At 42.7% G+C, this 26,224-nt stretch overlaps 1 protein-coding gene across 2 annotated transcripts; it reads right to left on the bottom strand.

Moving 5' to 3' along the window:
• Window positions 1-26: 26 nt before the first annotated feature.
• On the bottom strand, window positions 27-25,399 carry paplna (papilin a, proteoglycan-like sulfated glycoprotein). 2 transcript variants are annotated; one of them, XM_056394237.1, is made up of 28 exons: window positions 24,880-25,399; window positions 22,162-22,224; window positions 20,364-20,467; window positions 17,408-17,468; window positions 17,100-17,202; window positions 16,830-16,960; window positions 15,009-15,132; window positions 14,755-14,835; window positions 14,479-14,651; window positions 14,071-14,194; window positions 13,847-13,973; window positions 13,598-13,663; window positions 11,249-11,453; window positions 10,160-10,336; window positions 9,852-10,002; window positions 9,446-9,526; window positions 8,095-8,290; window positions 7,752-7,836; window positions 7,211-7,337; window positions 6,250-6,733; window positions 4,592-4,750; window positions 4,351-4,478; window positions 3,968-4,022; window positions 3,671-3,817; window positions 2,637-2,764; window positions 2,266-2,374; window positions 1,655-1,830; window positions 27-785 (listed from the first exon to the last, which is right to left on the bottom strand). In XM_056394237.1, exons 1-28 carry the CDS (start codon window positions 25,156-25,158, stop codon window positions 625-627), a joined length of 4,005 nt encoding a protein of 1,334 aa, XP_056250212.1. In that variant the 5' UTR covers window positions 25,159-25,399; the 3' UTR covers window positions 27-624. The 2 variants fall into 2 exon arrangements, with proteins under 2 accessions (XP_056250212.1, XP_056250213.1); XM_056394238.1 differs by lacking the exon at window positions 13,598-13,663 and having other exon boundaries at window positions 24,880-25,398.
• Window positions 25,400-26,224: the final 825 nt, after the last annotated feature.

Raw genomic sequence — 26,224 nt, 5'->3', positions numbered from 1 at the left:
TTTCAGTCATTCACACCACATGGGGGTTTTATCAAAATATTATTTTTATTATCAAATAATTACATAAAAATAAACAGTGTGGTAGGAGCTCCTTGTGTGTCACAGAACAAGTAGAATCCTGTCTCAATGAAAGGCTTTAAAAAAGAAGAGTAGTAGCCAAAACTACAGCAGATATAAAGTAGTTTCACAACATGTTAAATCTTTTTCACGAGCTCAAAGGAAAAGCTATGATCCTCTTAAAAACAGAGAACTTGTACAGTAGGTCCAGTGAGTAATAACTTAATTTAAAAAAATGTGACGGAAGAACGACGGAGAAAGTCTGAGCTTTGCCTCATCACATTCAGCAGACAGTTACAAGGTTGTATGCTCCCTACATTTGAAGGCACAGACTCCCTGAACGAAGCGCTCGCTGTGGAGCGACTCCTGCTTCACAGACTCGACCACGCCGACAGGAAACAGTCCCTTTTAAATCGCCCTCTGCTCCACCTGCTCAGATGTGAGTGTTTTAAGTCCTTTTGGCAAAAGCAGCAGTTCAGAGTTGAAAGTTCGAGTTTTTAAAGATGCAGTCCTCCAAAACACAAACCGCCTCCCACCATAGTTTTGACCCCCCCCACCCCCGTGTCTTTAGCCTAGCCGACCAAACCTCTCGTTCTTCTGTGAATGCCTGGTGCAGCTGGCACAGCAGAAGCTGGAGTAGTACGAGTTGGAGCAAAGTCGGGCGTAAACGATGAGCTCGCAGTTGGCGAGCTCCGGCTGGTCCACGCACTCCGGAGGAACATCGACACCTGCAACAGCAGAGGAATCAAACACAGTCCACGGGGTCAGATCAACACTCCTGCTTCTGTAAACCCAAACACAGATATCACGTCTGTACATACTGTAACACTGACTGTCCATGTGTTTTATATATGCACATATAAAATAAAAACACACGGAAAAATCATATGAAACCTTTTAGAAATTGGAATAATTTAATATACTGACATATATGTCTCGCCCATACAATATGTATGTTCATGTATGTAAACTTATATTTTAGAAAAATGTTATATAAATAAATATCCCGTCAGTATGTGTCTCCCAAAGTCTGAGAAAGACTTGTTTCAAATTAATAAGAAACATATAGAAAAAAGAAGTTTAATATTTTTATACGTGTTGTTTTATATAAATTAAATATATATCTTTAACATATATGATCACAATATGTTACACCATAAAAAATTTAATAATGTAGATATTTATATTACTGTAAGTGTTTCATGTATGTTATAAAATTATATCCTCGTATGTCCAGAGGATTTATATATGTGATAATAATAGAGGTGACACATATGGCAACATCACTCCTGATACAGGAGCATATATGACATACATCACATTTCTATATGGGGAGTTAATTAATGTTGAAATGACAGATGTGAGTTTATATACGTCGAGTCGTCTGAGAAAGGTTTGTTTATTATTCCATCAGCTAAACATCAGGAGCCTGGCTGCAGATGTTTGAACCACTGCACACAAATAGGAGTATATAAATAAAATGGCAGCTCAGTCTGATTATTTTCTGACAAACCAGAAACTAAAACTAAATTTATCCACACATGAAATAAACAGACACAGGTTTCTCACTGTTTCTCACAGTTAGATTCATTCTCACCTTGTTGTGTGTCTTTAATGATCCTCACTTCAGCCGTGGCGCTCACAGAGTAGATGCCAGTGTAAGCGTTACAGGTGTAGGTTCCCTCATCTGACGGCTTCACGTTGTTTAGGATCAGGCTGCCGTCAGATGACATCTGGATGTTACGACCATCTGGACGCACCGGTACGCCGTTTCTGTAGCAAGAGAGAATGGGAAAGGAAATTCATTCTTTAACTGCTGGTGTTTCATTTATTGTTCTGGAGAATAAAAAATGAGTTTCTCTTGCTGATCTCCATCTGATTCTGAACTGATGAACTGAAGATTAAAATATTTTTTTAAGGAGCTTCTCCTGTCTTATTTCCATCACTAGACTTCAGGAGTTATGAACTTTGTGATGTAAATGTTTATGAGAACATATGAAACACATAAAAAGTTAAAAAGAAGAAATGTATTTTGTATTTTGGAGGCGAATATCAAGTGAATATCTTTCAAATTCAACCCTTGTTAGTATCATTATTTTATTAGTTTGAAATCTTATTTTGAAACTAAGCTCTCCCTCAGTGTTGTTTCATGCCGTGCTGATATTCATGATGTGCGATGAGGTCGAGTCAGATCACGTTCATTTCTACCTGGACCAGCCGATATTAATGTTTTCTCCTGACACCACGCAGGGGAGCAGAGCTGTGCTGCCTTCAGACACCTGGATGTTGTTCGGAGCTGTCGTGATCTTCAGGTCCGCTGGAAAATTACAACAGAAAAAAAATCAAACACATAAAATAAAAATGTACTTATTACTCATGTTTTTTCTCCTTTTAAAAACAGTTACACCATTATAAAGTTATTATTCTGGCTGTTTCCTGGGGGAGTGGCCCTCTAACACCGACTGTTACTGCCGCCTGCTGGTAACAGCTGGTAGAACAGAGGGTGAATAGTTCAGTCTGTGGTCTCTGGCAGTTAGAACAGACATCATGTTCTGTTTGGATGTTTTACTCAAACACACCTTGGACTCGGAGTTGCAGCTGTCTCTGCTCCAGCTGCTGATGACTGGAGGCCGTACACGTGTAGACACCGGAGTCATCGGACGCCAGAGCGCCGACGGTCAGGGTGCCGTCTGAATGCTGGGTGAACCTGCAACACAGCAGTCAGTCGCCTGATGATGTCTCTGGATGAACAGTTACCAAAGTTAGAACAATTCATCCTGATGGGAACTAATTTCACGCCCATTTATTCAATAGTTGTTGAGACATTTCTCACTTCTTCTAAATACAACATCAACACTTATATTCATCTATAAAATGCTCAGAAATAAGTTACCTCACATCACTACCAGACCTCAATGTAGATGTTGTACCTTTAGATGTTGTGCTCCGGACTCGTGGAATAACTTTAAATATTGATTCCCTTAAAACGTTGGGACAGTTTAGAAATAAACTTTCATATCTTTTAAATCATAATGTTCCTGAATGCATGTGATTTTTTTATTTTTGTGTATCTCTGAGAAAATAAATAGTCGATGATGATGATTTCACTTAAACCACAAATATCAATTTCATGCTGCGTCTAGATGGAAAATCAAGCTCATTAAGCTTCATCCCCTGAGGACCATGAACACTTCACTCCGGGACCTCAACCTTTGACCTTTGATCACCAAAATCTAATCAGTTTATCCTTGAGTCCTAGTGAATGTTTGTGCCAAATGTGAAGAAGTTCCATCAAGGCGTCACTGAGATATCGTGTCCACGAGAATGAGACGGACAACCTGAAGACAATATGGCTGCTGCTCTCACTGTCGCCGGCGTGGAGGAACAAAAACATGATGGAAACAATAATTTTCTGGATCACAGTTAAAATCTTTAAGCATCACAATCACAACTAGAGTGAGAGTTGTTGAAATGTATGTGTAATAATCCTGATCCTTCATTAGTGCAAAGCACCGTCCACCACCTCACATCATAAACACCTACTTTTACTTTTCTCTCGTGTTTGAACCAGAATTAGACAGAAGATAAATCAGTAGAGCAGAGTGAGAATTACCTGGAGTCACTGAGGGTCTGTCCATCCTTTGTCCACTGAATGCTGACGGACTGCAGAGCTGAGGGAGGGACGATGGTGCAGGGCAGCCTGGCGGTTTGTCCCGCTCGCATTTCCAGCTGAGACGAGCTTGAGCGGTCGATACTGAACCTGAGTGAAATGGTCATTTACAGCTCACTGATATTGTCCCAACATCTTAAATTCTGTGCGTGTAAAAATTTATAATTTCTCCACTTTCTGTTCCACAGAAAGAAGATTTAGTGAAGCTTTAATTTAAGGAGGGACAGAGACGTTTCTTACCGGGGGAGTGGACTGTCTCTGGGGAGTGAGGTAGGAACCACCGGAGACGTTCCCTCTGTGAGACACAAAGTTAGAGTTCCTCCTTCCGATCCACTTACATAATGTCACATTAACACATCATGTTCTGACATCATCTGTGACATCACCCGCGTGCGTCTTCAGGATTCGTCGTGTGACGAACTAATTGGGGTTGAAGTCGGTCAAATTAGGGTTTTGACCGAATCTGGCCCCAATTAGCCGATTGTTAACGAGTAACTGTTGCTTTCTTAAAGAGCTTTAATCCTTATAGAGACAATCTGGACTTTACTGTTTTATCTGCACTGTTGACCTGTTTATATATTTATCAAACATATAAATATACTGATTATGTGAATGCACATTACCTGAGACAGAGAGGTAAATGTAGCGGTGGTCTCTCTCACGTTCCCGAGTGGCCACGCACAAAAACCAGCCGGAGTCGCCCTTAGTGAGAGGACCGGCTAACAGGGAGCCGTTGGGCTGCTGGTGATGCCTGAAGACAATATAAATAAAAGAATAATCACAAACCTTGACAGAAAGCTAAATTAAATGTGTGTGTGTGTGTGTGTGTGTGTGTGTGTGTGTGTGTGTGTGTGCGTTACCGACCGGTGAGTCGACAGGGGGATGCCGTCTCTCCTCCACTCCACGGTGACGGTGGAGGACGGCGGCGGGCTGACTCTGCAGGGCAGCACGACCGTCTGGCCAACTAACGCTTCCACTGTGGACGGGTCAGTCTTATCGATGGTCACTCCTCCCAGGGTCAAACTGAGGAGACATGAAGGGATACAAGGACAGAGGGAAGGAAGGAAGGAAGGAAGGAAAGAAGGAAGGAAGGAGAAACAGGAGGAAAGTTGGAAAACAAAGGAAGTGAAGAATGAAGGGAGGAAAAGGAGGAAGAAGAGTCACTTTATGCTCTACTGTTGGTACTTTTTATTAGCAGTCACCAAAGCAGGCATAAAGAGCGCCCACAACCTGGCTTCAGAGGAAAGCTGGGAGAGAAAAGACAGAGGAGAAACCCAGCTGTGGCTCATGCAACAAGAAAAGTGACGAGACAAACAGTTCAACCTCCACCTCAAAAACAACAAACAGAGGTGACGTTGACACACCAGGAGACAGAAGGACAGACTTCTCTTCACCAGATGAAACCCGCAGGAAGTTCCCAGCGTGGCTGCTACTTCACACACACAACTACACAAATGTCAGGTGGAAACGTGGACAGGATTTAGTGACGACACACAAACAGTGACATGAAGCATCACAGCAGAACCTTTATTAGTTTGATCTGACGACACCAAGGTTAAGACACAGAGCACAAAAGGTGGCGCCGACTGACACAGTGAGGAGGACAGCGGGCAGCGAGAAGCACGAGGTGACCGACATGAATCGTAGACAGACAGTGAAAAGTCCCAGGAGCCTTAAAGACAAGAGCAGTCCATGTGGGTGTGTGTGTGTGGGGGGGGTGTGGGGGGGTCGCTGTGAGGTCGTCAACTTCTCCTGATGTTTCGTTAAAGGAAGAAACAAGGTGATGCTGCTGAAGCCGGCGTGAAAGTGAGTCAGTGGAGCTGCAGTGTGTTTACTAAGCAAGGGTTCGGATTATTATTAGCATCAACAAGAGTGAACATAAACAGCCTGTTGCATAGAATAAAGCACATGAAATATTCTGTTGTACGGATGACAGAGAACGAGAGTGGCCGTTTAAATATAAAGAGTCACTCAACACCAGGCTGGAAGGTGAGGTCGGGTGTGCTTTGTCGTACTTATACAACCAACGGTGATGTCACAGCGTACCGACACACCCTGGAGTACACGTCTACATCACTGCAGCGAGGTGAGACGTTAAACCACCAGGGGTCAGTAAAAACAAGCTCTTCAGGAGGTGTCGAGTTCCTCTTTAAGTCGGTCTCAAGAGTTTGGAAAAGAGATTTAAAATTTCAGACGTAAGTTTTAAAAATCAGATTTTTGAGAACTGGTCTCTTTCATTTTGAACCTTTACTATTATTATTTGAAAATATTTCTGGTGCATTCTAGATATAGTTTTTCATGTGGTGGATGAATGATGCACGTAGTTTGTCTTTGGACGGTGGTTCGATCTCCTGCAGCTCACTCTGTGGTCAGAACCAGAGTGAGGCAGCGAGGACTGGGGTTCCTTCATCGGGGGGGTGGGGGGGGCTGTGAACAGCATCATGGGGCCTGAGGTGGTGTGGCAGGGGCCGGGGCAGGGAGTGAGCTTTTTCGCCGCGCTCCCTGGGTCTTCGGGGTCTTACCTCGCAGCTGGGCCGCTGTGCTGTGCAGCAGTGACAGGTGAAGGCCGGCGTCCCCGCAGGTAGACTCTGGCTCTGTGGGCGTGTGTGGCAGCGCTCGTGGCCTGTCTGCCGGTGCTGCCGGTCGAACCTCCCTGGACCGTGAAAATCCTCCCCATGTTGCGCGACTGCCCACCTGTCGACCCTCCAGAGGCGGACCCTCCTGCTCTGGACCCTCCTCCAGACGAGGTGCCTGCTCCAGCCGGGGTCCTCGCAGGGGTGGACTCTCTCCTGGAGGTCGGCTCTCCAGCGGGAGCGACCGGCCCGGGCGCAGGCACCCGACACACCCTCTGGCACTCCGCCCGGGTCAAGAAGTTGTTGGTGTTGCCGTGGCAACCCCCATACCAGAAGTGCACGCACCTGGAGGTGATGACATCGTAGTGGTAGCGTGACACCCAGGTGCTGCAGGAGCCGGCGGCACGAGGGAGGGAGCAGATGGAGCGCTCGACTGCAGCGAAGAAACAGAGCAGGTAAAGTCCAGATCAAAGTCTCACCTGTTTGTTTAATGACACTGTGCAGTCTATGAGGAAAGATCACTTCATACATTTATTCTCTTAACAAGGTTTTTATCTGGTGGAAGAAGGATCTGAGTAAAAAGCCTATTTCTTCTTCTGTCAGATCTGAATGTTCGTAACTTTTGTTTGTTTATTATGAGAATTCTTGTCAACGCCAACACGTTAACTGGGGCGCCCTGGTAGCCTGGAGGTTAACCACTTACTGCCCATCATTCTCCATCTGTCTCTTCCTTTATTTCATCTCATCTTTATACGGTTACTTTATAAAACGCCGTAAAATAATTAGAAAAGAAAATTAGATCGATATTAATCACATGCGTGTGATCAGAGGTTATTAATGTCATGTGACATTGTGTCTGTGCACAAACAGGAGTCATGAGTGGATGTTGTTTGGTCCTTCAGTCTCTTACTGTGGTTCGGGGGGTTGGGGCAGCTCTCCCCGTTGGGTCCTCCTGCAGGTGTGGTGCGGTCGTAGCAGCAGCCGTAGGTGGTGGTTCGGCACTGAACTGCATTCTCAGTAGGGAGAGAGGGAGTGACCTGAGGACACGTCAGGGCAGATTAGATGAAAGGGCAAGAAAATTGATGAAAATCAGTTCGATCTGATTTACTCTGTTTTTTCACTTCAATTTTAGTCACTGGTGTTTAGGAGCTGACACTTCCTGTTATCTTGTCTAAGGTGCTAAAACCCCTGGGAACAGATACTGAACTGTAACATCCCTGGTTCATGGTTAATGTTGCATGTTCTGTCTCTCCACTGTCACTATCTAATGATTTGTATAAGTATAATAATGCAGAAAAAACACAAAGTCCACGAAAGAATTGTCCATATACAAATTCTAACTTTTTAAAACTAATTTTTACTCTGGCTAGATGATAAACAGGCATCTTTTATTATTATTATCATGGTGTATTATGGTCAAAGGTACATGAAAGTCATGCATGTTTGCTTACAGTGGGTGTAGGGGCCACGAACTCCACACAGCCCTCCTTGTTGGGGCCCTGAGCAGCCGTCACGGCGTCTTGGCAGCAGCCGTAACTGACACACAGAGAAGAAGAGAAGAAGAGAGCAGGTACAAACAGTAAAACATTCTGTTCTGAACGTTTGTGCCTAAAATAACAGAAAATGTGCAACTTTGACATTTCCAAGAAAACCTCAGCGTCAGCCTGGTCGTTACTGCGGTCGTACGTGATGCAGAAAAGTCCCTGGTTAGAGCCGTCACGCCATAAAAGTGACAGACAGACTCCATGTGTGACCTCAGTAACCGCAGTGTAATGACAGCTTGGAGCCGGGTACCTGGTCTGAATGCAGGACGGCTGGGCAGGAGCGGCAGCCGGGCCCTGTGGGCATCCCAGGCCCCGGGGGCCCGCAGCTGAAGTGCGTCCGTCTGGGCAGCAGCCGTAATAGGACTGGCTACAGTGGAGGGCCGGGGCGGAGCCGTGAGGGTCATGGACTGTGTTGGTCTGGGTCGGATCCGTCTCGGGCCTGTGGACTGAGATGAAACCAAGCAAGGGAGGAGAATTCACACGTTGCACATGCAGACGAGCCCCCGACAGACGAGACGACACAAAGCAAAAGAGTTCACACATGGGCTTTACACATTTACAATAGAGTCTGAGCTATTGTGCTTGAGGCCACACAGGGAGGTTTCACAAACACAAAAGAAACCGAATAGGAACGAACACTGAAAAGCCCAAACTTCAACCTATTTGTTTATGGAAAGATGAAGCAGGAACAAGAATAAATAATCACGCAGGAGGGGGAACACTACACAATACCCTCAGACTTGAGATTCCTGATCACTGGGACAGCACACAGATCCCAAAAAATGCCAGAACATGCCAGAGACACCGCAGCCAGAACTAACACACTTCAGTGCCTCGGAAATATTTTAATCAGGCCGACAAATGCCCACGGACCCCTGAAAACATGTCAATCAGGCCCGGATAATTAGTGCTGGGACAGGGGGTGGACGGGGACGGTGGTGGGGGCATGGAGGACGGGGTGCTGATGGGGACAAAGTGACAGGTGTTATATTAGCGGGGGGGGTCTTGGGGAGAAAACTAAAAGTTATTTAAAAAAAAAAAATAGACAAAGAGTTTCAGGTATTTAATGAAATGTGATTTTAAGCTCTTTTTTTCTCTTTATTAGAAACATTCAATAAATAAAAATGAATATAATGAAAATAACAAGGTATAAGATTTACCAGATTATTCCTCTTTAAAGTTCATTATAAAGTTTTTATCAATAAGGTCAAAGTGGGGTTGATTGTTGTTCCTCTACATTTATATATATGACATTTACCATATAGGGTCATTCAATTCAATGTCATAATTATTTTTTACTGTTATTTTTAAGCATTACACAACCTCTTTGTTGACACACAGTAAAAAGAGATGCCTCAACATGACTCAGACTGTTGTTGTTCTGTAGTTAATTGAATTATTCTCGACTTCCAGAGGTTGTTTTTTTTCTATCACACCTCCATCAGCCGCAGCTCTTATCATTCTGACACCGTGGGGTTCCCCCTGGACAGATGGACCTGGTTTACATCCATTACCTTACACTCAAAACATGTCGGCTGTGAACGCATCCTTAGATTCGCAGATAAATAAATGACACCGGCTCCAGGGCGACGGAGACTGACCTGCTGTGTGATCTGGAGCTTGGGGCTGGAAGCCGGTCTGAGAGCTGTCGTGTCCTCGAGGGTCCTGGACGCTCGGGACAACTACACACAGAACAAACACAAACCAATGACAGCTCAAGTTTATAGTGTAAATTATCCTTTAAGGTTAAAACTCTTTTCTTTGTCTGTTCAGTAGCTTTTAACTACCTGGCTCTTATCGACATTCACTTATTCTTTTATTTGCAATCTTTAATACAGAAACATTTACAAACAGAAAACGTTTGTGTACATGCAGCTGCATGGGTGTTAATACCGGTTAAAATGAATATTTAGTGGTGAAAATGTCAGGTGAAAGTAGAAGGTTTAAAGAGTAAAAGAGCGTGACAGCACATACGGCAGATTTAGAGACAGTTTCTCTGATACTCACCCTGTGGGCTGTAGCAGGGCTGTGTGTTGCAGCGCTCCACAGTGGAGGGTTTGGGGCGGGCGCCGCACTGGTCCACAGGGAACAGGTTCCTCTCCGGGTCGGAGCAGATCACCTGGCGCTCTCTGGAGCCGGAGCCACAGCTCGTAGAGCACTGGAGCGAAAGGGAGCGAAATTATAACCAGAGGAAAAATGTTCAACTCAAAAACACGATGTGAGAAAATGAGTGAAGAGAAACGATGACATAATATTTCCCGTCCAGCCACAGTAGCGGCTCTGTATTGTTTTTTTGTGTTCTCCGTCCAACTCACCAGTCCCCACTCCCCAACCTGCCAGCTGATCTGTCTCGGGCAGGCGGCCATCTCACAGGGTCGGACGGCGAGTGGGCGGAGCAAAGCGCTGCAGGATGTTTCTTCCAGCCTCATCCCGCCTGAACCCACGCAGGTCACGTCCCTGGTCTGTTCGCCTGAACCACAGGTCACAGAGCACTGCGCACACAGCAGCACAGACTTTATCACACTTCCTCTCCGAGTGTCGAGGTCAGATCACTGCAATCTCCCTCATCTCCTCGGATGAATCTTCTTGGTCTAGTCTAATATTCTGCTTTAAATATCGCTGCTCCTTTCACACCGTCTTTTATTCTACAGTAAACTTAAAGCATGAAGGTATGCATGAGAAAATAACAGGTGTGAAGCTTTTGTCTGTAATTTCAGTAAAGTGAGTAAAATGTTATTTTCTGAATTTAAAACCACAGTTTATGTAAAAAAGTGCGTAAACGTTGCAGCTTGTGTTTGTGCAGTGTCTGTAATTCAGTTTAAATATGTCCCCATTTTGTATCTAGCGTTGTTCTTTATGCTCACAGGACTTTTCTAGCCTCAGTTCAGCTTCTCATGTAATTATCGGTTTTAAGGGAAGTTTAACATTTCACTTCTACAAACTTCCAGGTTCATTCACTTTGCTGCTCAGTGAAGAAGCTTTTCGATCTGTTCCCAAAGATCTCTCCCATCTGTTCTCATCTCACTGATCGTCTCGAGTGACTCGTTTATTATCTGGCTCATGTTTTTCTATTAATCTTATCTTTAATTATTTGACATTTTCAGTGAAGACCACATTTCCATCGGGGCCCCTCGACTTGCCCGAGGAGATAAGGCTGACAGAGTCAGTAACTTCTTTTAAATCACTTCTTAAAACTCATTTTATAGACTTGCTTTTGATGTGATGTCATCTTTTTATCTTTTTCTCATCTCCATATCCTTTTACTGCTTTAATTGTGTTTTGACTTTCATTTCTTTTCATTTGTTTGTCAAAGCACTTTGTAACCTGTTTTTAAAAGGTTCTTTACGAATAAAGTCGTTATTATTACACAGCTGGTGTATTTCACCTCTCCGTGGTTCACTCACCGCACTCCATCTGGTCACTTGATACTCGACACACTTCTGCATGTTGCAGGTCTGCATTGAAGGTGGTGCCTCGTTGTAGGTGGCGCAAATGGCATCATCCACCACGCGGGGCCCCGAGGCATCCTGGGAGACGCACTGCACGCTGCGAACCTGGGAGCCTCCACCACAGGTGACCGAGCAGGCGTTCCACTCGCCGGTTCTCCAGCTGGGAGAACCACCGAGACGGGAGGAAAAAGACGGGAGACAGAGGTCAGGACTGAGGTGGTGAAGAGATGCTGGAAGGAGTTTCATTCCAAAATCAGAAAAATCAGTTTCCATCTGATGAGAGAGACGACTGACAGGTAAATATTTCTGAGCAATCAACACAAAATAAAAAATAATTTCCTTCAGAAGATTCAGGAGAATCTGCAGCGTCTCAATGAGATCTTTGTTGAAACTTCACTCAGCGTCATTTACATAAAAACTCTTGGCTGGCGCAGCTTTAAAATGCAGTTTTGTGTTGAATATAAAGCTGCAACTGAAGATTATTTTCATCATTGCTCAATGCATCAATCGTTTCATCCGTACTGCATCAAGTAATAGTGAAAAATGCAATTATCACAATTTCCCAGAGCCAGAGGCGACGTCTCCGAGTCGCTTGTTTTGTCCAAAAATATTTTTAAAAACTCAAAGATCTTTAATTTACAATAATATAAAAGAGAGAAAAAGCAGAAAATCTTCACATTTGAGAAGCTGGAACCAGTGAATTATTTTTGGGATCATTTCAGCAGTAATTTAATTTTGTCTTCAAATGTTTTTTTTTTGCTGACTCCTCGGAGTTCAAGTGTTTTGGAATGAAACCCTTCAAATGCACAAGCTTCTAAAAGGATGCGTCGTTTTAACCAAACTGATCTTCAGCTACTAAAAAAAACCCTGAACTCATGATTCTGTTAAAAGCAACACATCCTTTTGGAAACTGTAGTGTTAAGAAAACCACCAGCCACCGGTCGCTCCCGGCTGAAAGACACAGAGTATTTTTCATTTCCTGGTTAGTTTCACTAATTACTAGAAGCAGTAATTACTGTGAAGCGTTGCTAAGACAAAAAAAACAAGCTCACACATACAACACAGAAAAAGTGAACGTGCACCGTCTCTGCTCTTCAGTTCTCGTCACCCGAGCTTCATAAACATCTCAGGTTTCTGAGCAGCAGCAGCAGCATCAAAGACGAGAAGCAGGAAATACCAGAGAGTCACTGAGTGAAGCCCCGGCTATTTACCACCACACCACTGCCGCTGTGTCCCATTCATATGTACAACAATCCCCCGGCACCCCCTGCACCATGACCTTTCACCTACGAACACCTCACAGCACATCGGCTACATGAACGGACAGTTTGCTGAAGCAGTCAGGCAGCGGCCCAGCTCAGCGATGAGGGACAGCGGCCGCAGGTCTTTGGGGGAAATATGGCGTTAAATCGCTGTTCGTTCTCCCTGGGGAGGGACGTTCAGCGTGTCTAAGACAAATGAGCATCATTGAAAAGTTGAAAGGAGATCACTGAGCTTGACAGTTGCCCCATGCCTTCGTTCTCAACCCACATGGAGGAACGGGCTTTGAGCTAAACCCAGACGCTGGAGTCAAACACATCTGAAGGGGGGGGGGGGTCAACATTTATCACACTTCTGACTTGTTTTCATCTATTCAAGCACTTTTTAGAGGCAGGCATCTAAAGATATTTTGTGTTCCAGCTGCAGTGTGAAGGACAGGATGGATTCTAATCAGTCCCTCCAGAAAGTCGCCGTCGCAATAATTAATGCAAATTCAACCGACCCCCATGAATTCTCCAGATGAAATAAAATATCTACAGTTCACATAAACCAGACATACGTCACATAACGTAAGCTCTACGTTTTTAATTCATAAATTCATAAATTCATGAGGTTATTATAAAGACAGAGGAGCAGAATCGCTTGTTCTTTTTCCCTATAAGATTAGTGGAGTTCATCACCTGCACTCACCTGGATTTATTCTCACTGGTACAAGTTGCCTTTGATTTTTAATGAATTACACAAAAAAAAAAAAAGATAGTGAAAATTTTTGCAGTTTTTATTTTCTCCCGCAGTTTCATTGCAAAAATAAAAACATCTAAAAACGTTGCAACATTCATTGCAATTTCTAAGAAACGCTGCATCAGGTATTTTAGCTGCAACAATCCCCAAAAAATTAAAAAGCCAACGAAATCCTGGAGGGAGCTTCTAATCCTACGAAAAGACCTACGAAAAACTTTTGTGCATGCTCAGGAAATCAGCAGTGATCAGTGAAAACTAACCTAAAACCTAAAACTAGCACTACGACTACAGACCCTGGGTTACCTGAACGCATACGCTCTGGGTCTTTCTGAGGACGTCCACAACTGTGGTGGATACAGGTAGGCCATCCTTTCAGACAGTCACAACACACCAACAACAGTCAGAACGCTGCTCGGAAAGTGACTGTTGGCACAAGAGCTCATCTTCTGTCTGTTTACTTACAGTGGGAGAAAAATGGACTCTGGGAGCTGCAGAAATCTTCTAAAATTACACATTTTTTTATCAGTGGAGTTATGACAAATAAGCATTTACCTGCGGGTCTGTGGGCATGTGTGTGGGTTGCATGTACGGTTGGTCTGTGGCCTTGGCAGAGATGCACAGAGGTAGTCAGGATAGGCCTCGTTATCGATGGTGCAGAAGACCAAGCGAGACTGGTAGCCTTACGAAGAGAGAGAGAGAGAAGGTGGAGAACTGAGTCGTCTCACTGTCAGGACTTCAGGTGGCGGCTCTGTGACGACGCTGTGTGAGACTCTTACCTGATCCACACTCTCTGCTGCAGGCGGACCACGATCCAAAACTCCAGTAGTAGCCATCCCTGGAGCGTCCGTTAGGAAGGTAATACTCATACTCCACCCCCTGGTTTGGCTCCTGGCTGATCAGCTGAGGGGAAGACGGTTGTAGATAAAGATTAACGATCGATTGGCTGATCAGTTAGCCACGTTCACGGGTTCAAGATCATTCTGTTGTTCTGATTCCTTCATGGTCCCTTCAGGTTGAATCCTAATGTTTTGGTGTCATTGAAAGTCAATCAATCAATCAGTCAAACTTTATTTGTATAGCACTTTTCATACAGGTTAGTGCAGAGCTTCACAGGCTGATGAGATATAAAGAAATGGACGAATCGACAACAACAACAACCTCACGTCTCCTGACTGCGATCTTACCTCCACAACCAGCGGTTCAGTGGTGGGGCCGCGGCCGATGATGGTTTCAGGGACGTTGCCGCCCTCAGCTCCTCGCTGGTAGTACAGCATGGTGCCGGCGATGGGTGTCGCCCTGGAAAACTCAATTACCCAGTGGCCATTGAGGTAGTACTCACCACGCAGGTTCTTAATAGCTGGTAATAGTTAAACAGTTAAACTTCTGTCAGTTCTTGTACATACTTTGAAGTACTGTTTTTTTCTGCTTATTTATTTCCTTAAAACGTCTGAAACTTTTACCAAGGTAGTTGCGTGTTGCCACTGTTTCCCTGATCCTGATGGTCGTGGCTCCAACGGGGATGATGAACATCTGGTTGTAGCCTGAGATGAAAGTGAGACATAACTCTCAACTCTCACACATATAAAATACAAACTCAATCAGAGGAACTGACAACAAGTTTTAGAAGATGAGCTTTCTGGTTCCTCCGTGATCGGGGAGTTTGACTGCGGTGACACACTTGATGATTGAAAGCATGTGGTTGTGTGCGTCGTACCGGTCGGCAGGCTGCGTACAGAGAAGCTGTTGTGGACGCGGTGGCAGGACTGTCCGTTACCCCCACACTGCAGGCAGGGGTCCTCCTGCTGAGGAGACTCCAGCATGTTGTCACAGCCCAGACGCTGGAGAGGGAAAACAAGACTCGGTCTCACAGCTGTGTCACGGCTTCAAGTGAGTCAAAGACGACAGAATCAGATTTTTACTGTCGATGTATAAATTAACTGATGTCAGCCATCAAATCCTGGCTGTTCAGTCTAATAAAGTTTAAGCACCATGGCATGTTATACCTGTGAGAGAGAAACTTTTAATTTAGTAAGAAGAAAGAAAAAAAAGGTGGCAAGGCAAAGATTATCCACACCAAAATAAAAGTTACATATAAAAAATGGTCCAGCGGGCGTCGAGTCCACTTTACTAAATGAACCCTGCAAAATGCAACAGTAAAATCACTGAATTGCAGAGTCAAGGGCCAAAACTAACGTGAGACCGGATTTAAACTAGATAAGAATAAAACGTGTTTGGGAACACAGCGTGTCAGTGAAAGTACGAAAACCAAAATACAGGCAACAAAAATCTGGAGCTGAAGGTTTTATGTACATTTTTAAAAATATATGAACAATAACATTCAGAAATAAGTCTTGAAAGGAGGGTGGATTTCAGACGGCGGAGGTGTTAAAGACAGGAGGTCAGAGGTTAAATAGATGAGGTGTTTCATGAGGAAGAGGTTAATAGGTTGCTGAAATAATTACATAAGAACAGAATGAGAACAGGAGACGTGTTTGACTTTAGCACAGAGTGAAACTAATCTTTTACCCTGCGGCTCGGCTCCTCTGACCGTGTCCACTCTGATTAACGCGGCGACGCTGTGGACCGGGAGTTTGTGTGTGTGTGTGGATGTGGACTCACCCTCCGAGACATTTCATTCCTGCGACTTCCATTTACTTAAATTAATATGAACAGACGGATAAATACAGTCCGCAACGCCGAGGGAAATCTCCGCACGTGTACACTGTGCTGGTTCAACATGGATTCACCTCTCCTCAGCGTTTATTAACTGTAGAAGCACATACAGTTTCATACGAGCGGCCACTTGCGCGGCAGAGGGAGGAACAGTTTTGTGTGACACGCGCTTAATAATTAAAGATTGATAATGATAAACAGAGCACAGAAGCGTGAGTGAGAAACCCTTAAATATGAGTTAATTCAGTTTATGAAATCATCGATCGTGGGTTAGTGGAGTTATTAGAGGATGTTGAAGAGAAGTCAGGAAAAGACATGTTGAGACTAATGCGATGTAAAGTTGGCGGTTCTGAACTGAACGTATAATGTATATGTTTGAAACTCTATCCAGAAGACCGAGTTCAAGTTCTGGTTAAACTCAGGTACAGTGATATTCTCTTTCTTTTTTTTACTCCTTCCCCCTTCAGAGGGATCGTTTCACATTTTCTTCCAGAGTTAGATGAGAAGGTCGATACCGCTCTCATTTCTGTCCAGCCTGGCTTTGTGGGTATTTTTGCCGTATCGAAACCACAAACAGCCTCTCTAAAGCTAACTAATTAAGGTCATGTCTCATTTGTTTAATCCGTTACAAAAACCAAGAGGGGGCTTATTTGCAGAACTATTTCTTGGCTCTAAGAAGTTGGCAAGAAACGAGCGGAGACTGCAGGAAGTTATTATAACCACATTTGAAGATAATACATTTTGCCCATTAAGGCTTAGCTACCGGTGGTGAAACCTCCTCTTTGCTTCCCTGATTTTTTCCTCTTCTTCTTTTTCTTCTTCTTATTATTATACGTGTGTTTTCGTTTTCTGCGTGGCTTACCTTGCAGACTCCTTCCACACAAACATCCCTCCGTCCTGGGTGACAGGGTGTGCCGTCGACCACAGAGCTGCGGTGACGATAGAAAAAGTTTTCTCCTCTCGGCATGCAGTTCAGCTCACACGGGTTCTCACCTGTCGGAGGGAGGGGTGAGACTCGTTTTAGGATGAAGGTAAGTTCCTTCGATTAATAAAAACCATTTCACATCTATTTATGTGTGGAAGTGTTCGTCTCTCGGCTGGTTTGTGTCGCCCTGTCTCATAAAGTACCGACCTCCATAGTACGGGAGCCACTTGTAGCGTTTCCCCTGGAAGTCAGTCCCGTCAAACTGGGAGCACTGCTCCTCACGGAAATCCTTGGACCCCTCTGGACAGTCCTGAGGGGAAGAGGCAGCAGAGAGGTCAAAGGTCAATTAACAGACATAAAAATTAAAACATGTAAAGAGATTGAGGATGTACAATATTTACAGACGATGCTTTAATTTACTTTGATGTTTTTCGGCCGTACACTGATTCTAAGATGACGCTGAGTTTTACATTTAAACATGTCAAAGAAGAAGAAGTTGAGCTTTGTTTTCTCACCTGGATGTTGCAGGAGCGGTACGACTTCTCTGGTCCAACACAGTTGTGTCCTCCATCCGTCCTGCGTGTAGAAAAAGGAGCGTAAACATCAGAGACCAGTGGCTGATGTTCTCATAGGTTAAACGTGATGCAGATTTTTCAGATCTTATCGTCTTACAACCAGCGGAAAATATAGAAAGAAAATGAGCCGTACATGACGTATTTGGGAAGGACTCTGTGTGGCTTTGTGAGCTTCATGTGTCAGCGGAGCCGCTTTAGGCCACAAATATATATTTTCATCACCTTGGGTGCTGTAAAAAATAAACAGCTTGAATATTTTCTGACTACAGTTGCATTAAAACTTTACGTGTCATCACTGTGACACAGAAGCAGTTAATGACAAGGTGAGACTGCAGTTCACATATGCAAATACAACCTGTCTGGGAGCGCAGAAATAACCCGTTTCAGCTCTGACATTAAGTGGCATTCCTCTTTAATCTGCGCCTATAAAAAAAACTGACTTCTCAGCACAGCAGAAGCCTCAACATCAACACTGTTCAACCCAAACTCTGCACAAACATCCGCACACTTGCACAGCAGTGAACCTTGAAACAGCAGATTGTTTTGCCACCCTCCCTTCCAGCCATGCTGATAACTCATGATTAAGTCACCTCCAAAAGTACCTGCCCTTAAGCCTAACAACAAGACACGCTCCTGTCAGCACGCCAAAACTGAAACGAAAACGTGTCGAAACAGTCGTTCACAACATGCAGCCCTCAACTTTTCACCTGGCGATGGAAAATAAAACATTTGGAGCATGAGCGAGTACTTTAAGTTTAGAATATTACATAACAAGGAGGAGGGAAAAAAGTGACAGATATTTCTGCAAATTTACAGACAAAGAGACCAAAGGACAACATTAATTTAATAACAACCACTTGCAACGTTTTAAAGTGCGAGTCCTCTGGATGAAGATCAGGTCATTTTCATTCTGAAGTGAATATATGGTGAAATGGGAGTTCCTGTAAAGCACACAGTGATTCAGCCTCTTAGATCATAGTAGTTAAAAGGTGTAATTCAGGGAAACCTGGCAGACAAGATATGACAGAGTTCATCCAATTAGGTAGCAGTGAGCAGGACTTTTTCACCTATTATTCATCGTTCAGCAAAAGAGGGGAAAGAGACTCACTTACAGACTGTCTGACTCACCGACTGGCTGCATGGACATGTTGAAAGCCAGTATCTAATACAGCACTGGTAACGGGAGCCATGGAAAACATCAAGCGTCCTATAAAGTATAGATCTGTAGGGGCTTTCTTTATTCTGCGCAGACTGTTTCTCTTATGACAATGTTTTATGTGGAAAAACTACAGTTTCCAACAGTTTGCCGTCACATAAATGCATCGAAATATCAAACAAGGTGACTCAGACAACAGTTTGGACATGTCAGGGAAATGTTATTAAAGACATGTTCTGTCTGGTGGGCATCTTCCTCCCTTCCCAAAAAAAAAAAAAAAAAAAGGTGCCTTTTTTTAAATCAAACTCCCTCTGAGTTATTGCCCAATTACTGAGGCACACCTACATTCTGCTGAACCTTTTATGGCAAGACGGACTGCAAACACAGCACATGCAGATGATCAATGACAGATGACTTAATGATGAATTAGTTTAGAAGTTTAGGAAGAAATCACAGTAGCTGTGAGATTTATATGACATTCCTTAACTACACTTTTGAGGTACTTTTTCTAGCTTAAGAGAAATATTGTGCTACTCACTTGAGTATATTTATCTGCAAGCTATAGTAACTTTACAGAATCAGCTTTTACACTAAAAAAAAACATATGATTAGCTTATTAAACACAGTCTGGTGACCTTGAAACTTTAGATAGTATCATTTCAAAAACTGTTCCAGGCCCAAGGAAGTTAAATTATCCAACATTTCACAATAAAAGACCAGAGAAAAGACCAGAAAATGAATAGAAAATCTGTATAGCAGAGCTTGTGACCCACTGGAGAGGCCTTGAACCTTAGATTGGGAACCATTGGACCAGATTACTGAACTGCACATAAAACTACAGCTCCATTTCAAGCAGCTACAACAATAAAATGTTGCCTATGCACTAATGCATCAGGATTAACAATCAAATAATATAAACTATAACAATATATATTCACAGGGGCCATTTTAGAACTTTTTTTAGTACTTTTAGTTTTGACACATAAAGTACAATTTGATTAGTACCAAAAAATGATTTTTTTTTACATCAATAAATTAGTACTTTAACCTTTGGATCTGGATCTGAAGACTTCATGGAAACCAAATTCAGACGCACCACTTCTCACCTCATTAATACAGATCTCTTTATGTGTTACATGAGGCAACATGTCAGCTGGATTCCAGCAATAACAGCTATGAACATTTACAATGCAACAGTAAGCATGACTATGTGACTGCTCACTCTGTCCTAAGCAGTCAGATGATAGGGAAGAGACGAACCATATCTGACAAAATTATACTTGGAAAAAACCAAACCACATCTGCAGCAAAGAGAAAAGATGAACTGATGTAGATATTTCTTAAACCACTTCTAAAGTCTTTTCAAAAGCCAAAAAAAAAAGGGCAGAAAGAAACGTTCACTCCCTATCTGAAGTTCTTCAGCAGCCAACAGGCAACACCCATTAAAGAGAAGTCCTTTTAATGTCAAAGGGCCCCTCCCTGCAGTCTGCTTTGGATGTAAGACAAGCCCACGTCCTTGTGACTTCAAGGCATTCTTTTACAATCAAGATACAGTCTGTACCCATGAACCTCACAATTAGCTTTATTCACATAGGGGGAAAAAACAGTGTGTGTGTGTATTCATGATCCTTACAATGAGCCGGGTTTGTAAAAGAAAGACTGTGAGTTCATGTGCAGTGTGTGTGTGTGTGTGTGTTTATACACCTACGCAGATGTGTAGATTAAAAATAGATAAATTACCTGTGAGTGATACAGCGTCTGGTTCTTATGGTCACACCGCTGCCACAGCTGCGACTGCATTCTCCATAAGGACCCCACGATTCCCAGTAATCCCCGCTGGGCACCTGCACACACACACACACACACATACACACACACACACACACACACACACACACACACACACACACACACACAACAGCAGGTTATATACACCGCATCACAATGGAAAAGTCAACATTAATCTGTTTTATAGAGTTGTGTTCTTTGCTTTCAGACCAAATCAAACACTGTTTACTCGTTAAGTAAACAGCGGTTTCCAAGATCAAGAATGAACTTTAAACTTCGACTTTGCTTATCTGAAACATCACAGAGAAATTCAGCGAATGCCCTTTTATGAAATTAGTGAGTTTTTAATTGTTTCCTTATCTTTTTAAAATCATTAAAAACATTTCTTTAACCCCAAATCTGTTAAATATAAAACTACTGCAGCAACACTTGTTATTATGTTGTTACACAATATGTATGGTTATTTATTTTTTACGACTAAGTTATTCTGCTTATCAATTTCTCAATTAATCATTACTGTCAATAAAATACCAGAAAAACAATGACAGTGAGGATGACGTCACTGTTTCATCTGGAAATCCTCATATTTTACAAACTGTAACCATCATTTTTTGGGGGCATTTATGCTTAAAAAAATGACTCAGACATTAATCAATAAAGATAATAGTTTAACCAGCATCTCATACACTTCCGGTCTCCGTTTGGCCACAACACACCCCACCCCCCCACCCCCGTTCTCAGACAGTTACAAAGCGCAGTGAAAGCGGCCACTAAACACACAACAAGAAGCACAACTGAACCAACAAAAAACCGTTAGCCCACGTTAGCATTGCCGTGATACGCTCAGCAGCACAACACCGGCACTAAGCTAGCTAGCCATAGCAACATTTGCCGAACACATTCATAATATCGGTAAAAGCAAGTTAGCTAATGTTATTATGCCTCCTGTAGCTGGTCACTAATGAACATAGACACTTAAACGTTGTGTTGTCGCCGAGTTACTTACACATGGAGGAGAAGAAAAGCCAGTTCTGAGTCAAGCTGGAGCCGGTTAGCAGCTCTCCATCTCGGTAAAGCCAAACTAGCATTAGCTCCACGGTCATAGGCATGAATGACACTGACGGAGCCGGTAAACACACAGAAGGAGCTGCTAAAAGTGAAATATGGATGTTTTTGATGGTCCACTGACCGGGATTTGAGGTCTTATCTCTTATTCGTTGAAGTTTTTTTTTTTTTTTTAGATGAAAACATGGTTTCTTCAGAGGGGGGTCTTTCACCTGCCATATTACACGTGTGGGCGGAGCTTGTGTGTTTATAAAGGTGGGGAGGGCTCACGGTTTAACAGGAGGGCTTCACATGTACTAACACATTTTTTTAAGTGCAATAACACTTAACGTGCATGGCTGCCAGACCATACCAAAACAAAGAACTAAAAAACTCAGATTACAGCACAAACAGAGGGGGCGTGGCTTCGTTCTCTGCTCAGGATGCCATTACACCACTATATTTTTACATAGAAAATAGCTGTTTGCTGCTATGTTATTGTTTAAAATCTAATTTATAGAAATTTTGAATACTCTACAAACTGCAGGCATTTAAAAGAGAGCAAAGAAATTTAGATACAATTTAGAAAATGTAATACTAAAAAGAGATGGATGTGTGAGCTTTTAGTGGATGGGCACTTTGCAAGCAACTTTCATTATTTTTTATTAGTGTATATTCATTTTCAGTGGATCCATTGGGAGTTTACCATGAGCGCTGGAGCCAAGAGCAGCTGAAGGATTACCAGAGGCAGGAGCATCTTCATTGTTTCCTGGAGAAAAAAGAAAAGACATTTAGAGTTAGTCACTGTGACTAATGGAGGCTATTACACATTGAGCAACTTTTCCCGAAACAAGCCGGGGCAACAAGAGTGTAAACCGTAATTGATGTGAGACACATGCCAACATATACAAAAAAGATCTATAGGGTTAGAAAGAGAATACGAGAGGTCCCTGACCAAAACAAAAGAACAACAAAAAAGCATCAGCTTCGGTTGTGGCTGAGAGACTTTAAACATCTGTGTGTTGTTGCTGTTGTTGCCCTGCAGCATTTCCTAAAACATTTCCAAGCATATAAATCAGTGTGTAATAATGATTTATTGTAGATCTTCGGCACCGATTAGCAAACTGAACGTACGATAACTGGTGCAACAGCTTGTTCTGTGGTTTGGTTTAAAGCCACCAACCACAGCAGATGATCAGCAGCTGGATCTGCCTCTGTGGGTCTAGTTAGTGAAGTCTGTGTCAGATGAAAACCTTGTGTGTCGAAGATGTCAACCGCAGCATTGGTTAATATGATCCCCACACAGGGGCTGAGTAAATGTAGCGGTTCAGAGGAGGAAATATAAGTTTTGCAGATTTCTTTCAATCAACAGAGGAGCAAGTAATCAGCCGATTAATCAATTCATTAATGGACAGAAAATAATCAGCATCAATTTAGATAATTTTATTGATCTTTTTTCTATTTCTCAATCATGTTTTGAGCACAAATGGCAAAAAGTTACTGGTTCCAGTGTCTCAAATATTTATCTTTCATATTTGTTGTGACAAAACAAGACATTTGAAGATGTCACCTTGGACTCAGGGACATAGTGATGAACCTTTTTCACTATTTTCTGTCATTTTTAGACCAAACAATACATTTATTAATAGCGAAAATAATAAACAGATGAAACAACAATGAAAATAAATGTTGGTTGCAGCAGTAAATGAATCTAAACCTGAAAACCCCTGTCTCATCGCTTCATTGCTTAACTGACCTAAACATGGATCTTTTGTTGCATGTGGAGAAGCTGTTTGTTTGTTTTTTTTCCAGGGCAAATGGGGGGTTTTCCTGAAGGGGGGAGGTTGGCCGGAGCTGCCAACCCACCTCTGACCTGTTAGCCACGGCCACCAAATGCCCCCGCTGTGAGGAAAGTTACCCTGAAGCAGCTAACAGACGTATGGTTGTGTCAGAGAGGAGAGAAAACAGGCAGTCAGCATGTCTGATCCGTCTCCCTCAAACACTTACAAAAGCCCCATGTTGAGCAACTTCACCGTGTCGTTGCCCCTGGGTGGAGGTTGTAATCCGGGTCTACTCTCTAATGTCTGGGCCAACAGCAATCATTTACATCTCAGTAACTATGTACAGGTGAAGTAAGGAGTCCCCCACCTGATCGCTGGAGCTGCCCCGATGATTATTTTCATTACCAAATAAACTGCTGGCTGTTTTCTCTTTAATTAATCTATTAATTGTTTAGTGTATAAAATATCAGAAATGAGTGAAACAATACAAGGTGACATGTTAATATTAAAGACCAAAACCTAAAGTTATTAAATCTACAATCCTATGAAGCAGAGAAAAGCAGCAACACCTCATCTTTGAGAAGCTGAAACCAATGAATGTTCTGCATTCCTGCTTGATAAACGACTTTAAATGATCAATCGAATATAAAGATTGTTCCTTTCACTTTATGTCCATAAACCAACCGATTATTTCTGCAGCTGCCTAATAAACATTAAACCATTGTTTAGTTCAGACACAGTGTTTCTGAATGAAACTCTTGAAATCAAGTGCTCTAAAAAGAATGAATAAACACACATGATATGTCACGATAAAACAACTTATTTCTGCTTGATAAATGACTTTAAATGAAAATTCAGTTACAAAATGAAACATTAACTCATAAATCTTTCCAGCAATCTGAGACAGAAAAGCTTCTCCAGTCTCCTCACATCAAAAGATATTCCTGACCTTGAACGTAACTAACCACTGATCTGTTTAGTGAGATTTCTGCATCACTCACTTTTTATTGCTGCAGCTCATGAAGCCTTTAGCCTCAGGCTGTACAAGCTTTTATCCAACCAAATTAACAATTATTCATCAGTCAGTGAGGGCAAGCAGTGTCTTGTGTCCTGTGTACTGAGTGAGAGGCAAGTCTGCTACCAGCTATGGTCAGTCAGGAAAGTCATCAAGGGATTTATGATATATTTATACAGATTCAAAAATAAATGGAATTAATTCTTTTTTATTTCCCTCTAATGTTTCTCTGTGAGCTACACATTATATTTATTGTAACGTTATTAAACGTAGAGATCTATTTGATCTCCTGCTGAGTCCCTTTCATGTTCTCTGTGGCCTGTCTCCGTTTCTTTACACAATTACTTCAGTTATTTCTCCTAAAATAAATGAAAATGTAAACAATGATTCTATTCATCTATAAACGATCTTCCTCATTAACCTTTCTCTCAGACTAAAAACTTATTGTTTAATCTCCTCTAATGGATAAATCCGTTCGCTGAGCAGCCACTTCTTCCAAAGTAACAAAAACAAAAAAACAACAACAAAAAAAACAGGACATTTCTTTCAAATATCTGTCCACTAAAAGAAGATCTGACATAAGAAGAAACCTCCATTATCACTGAGGTGGAATCAGAAGTGTCCTCACCCTGTTCACTGGTTTCAAATGCGGTTTCTTGGGAGTCCCAAACCGCTGCTGGGTCGGATCCTTGCGGAGGATCGTGCAGGGCGCAGCAGAAGTGACAGCTGGTTCCTCTCCGGAGCTTTGACCTGAAGATGCGTCTGAACAGAAGTGCAGTGTCCTGGGTATAAGAGGAGGGTTTTTCTGCCTGGTCCTCTCTCTCTCTCTCCCTCTCTCTCCCTCTCTCTCTCTCTCCAACAGGAAGAAGAGAAAGTCCTGCTGGTTGAACCTCCTCCGCTGCGTCATCGCCGCGCTTTTTAACCAGAGCCCGTGCAGCTGAGCTACAGCCCCTCCTGTCAGACTTGAGGATCTTTGACGCGGACTCTGTAATTTCAGGCTGTAAATATAACAGTTAATCAGCGTGTTCGTTTGTCGTAAGGTCCCTATAAGCTCGTGCTAGATCAAGGTTTTGAACAAAGTTCATCCCCACTGCGCTGTAACCAACGCGCCATTATCACGCTCCCCCACTGTACATACCGTGCATGTAATACCAGGGTAATCATCCACAGACATGTCCCTTGAAAGTTTTGGGTCCAATGGAGAGGCTGGGTTATAATCTTTTAGCTGAAAATGGTTCCTAAATGTTACCTTACTTTGTTAAAAGAGAAGTTCTCGGGACTGGATGTTCAGTGGGGCTCAATATGTTGAGTTGATGCTTGTGTTGTGTTGACAGTTTTATTTTTTCTGACCCCATTAAAACCCCAAAAAAGGAAGAGATTATTGAGGTGGTAAACCAATGGTTCGACTGCGCTTACACAGCTGATTAAATACAGAAATAACCTTTTGTTGCTGCACCAAGTAATATGAGATATGGACTGTGCATGAACAGACAAACATTATACTCAATATTAAATAAATGATCATGAGGTGAAACACTGTGGACAAACAGAAACATCTTAAACGGCAGAAAAAGATGAACAATTTTGGGAAATGCTACTTAAATTAAGAGTCCACAGCCGTGCTAGCGGTGATCTGAGCTAAATGCTAATGTCAGCGTGCTAACATGCTGATGTTCAGTTGGTAAACACAAATGAAGCTGGTGTGAATGTAGATAGTTTAAGTTTAGTTTTTATCAAAGTATCGAACAAACTAATATTTAAGAGGAAAGGTCAGAGATGAAAGTTTTTACGGTTCATTATCTGGGGACCATAAATGTCCGTGGCGAATTTCACGGCAGTCTATCCAATAGCTGTTGAGATATTTCAACAAAAACAAAAATGTCATTCTCATGGTGGCGCTAAATGAAAAGTGAGCACATCAACAAACTCAAACACACTAAAGTCACAAGGATTCATCTCCTGGGACCATGAAT

Source organism: Seriola aureovittata, chromosome 13 (assembly GCF_021018895.1).
Source record: "Seriola aureovittata isolate HTS-2021-v1 ecotype China chromosome 13, ASM2101889v1, whole genome shotgun sequence".
Lineage (NCBI taxonomy): Eukaryota > Metazoa > Chordata > Actinopteri > Carangiformes > Carangidae > Seriola > Seriola aureovittata.
The sequence above is the reverse complement of the archived record's forward strand: the minus strand, read 5'-3'. Positions and strand labels throughout refer to the sequence as shown.

Bases quoted from the DNA above. Each gene is read 5' to 3' on its own strand.
- paplna (XM_056394237.1), bottom strand. From the start codon at position 25,158: ATGACGCAGCGGAGGAGGTTCAACCAGCAGGACTTTCTCTTCTTCCTG. The intron at 7,338-7,751 runs GTAAGCAAACAT...ACGTGTCCTCAG, and splicing joins TCGTGGCCCCTACACCCACT to GTCACTCCCTCTCTCCCTAC. The intron at 786-1,654 runs GTGAGAATGAAT...CTGCTGTTGCAG, and splicing joins CATTAAAGACACACAACAAG to GTGTCGATGTTCCTCCGGAG.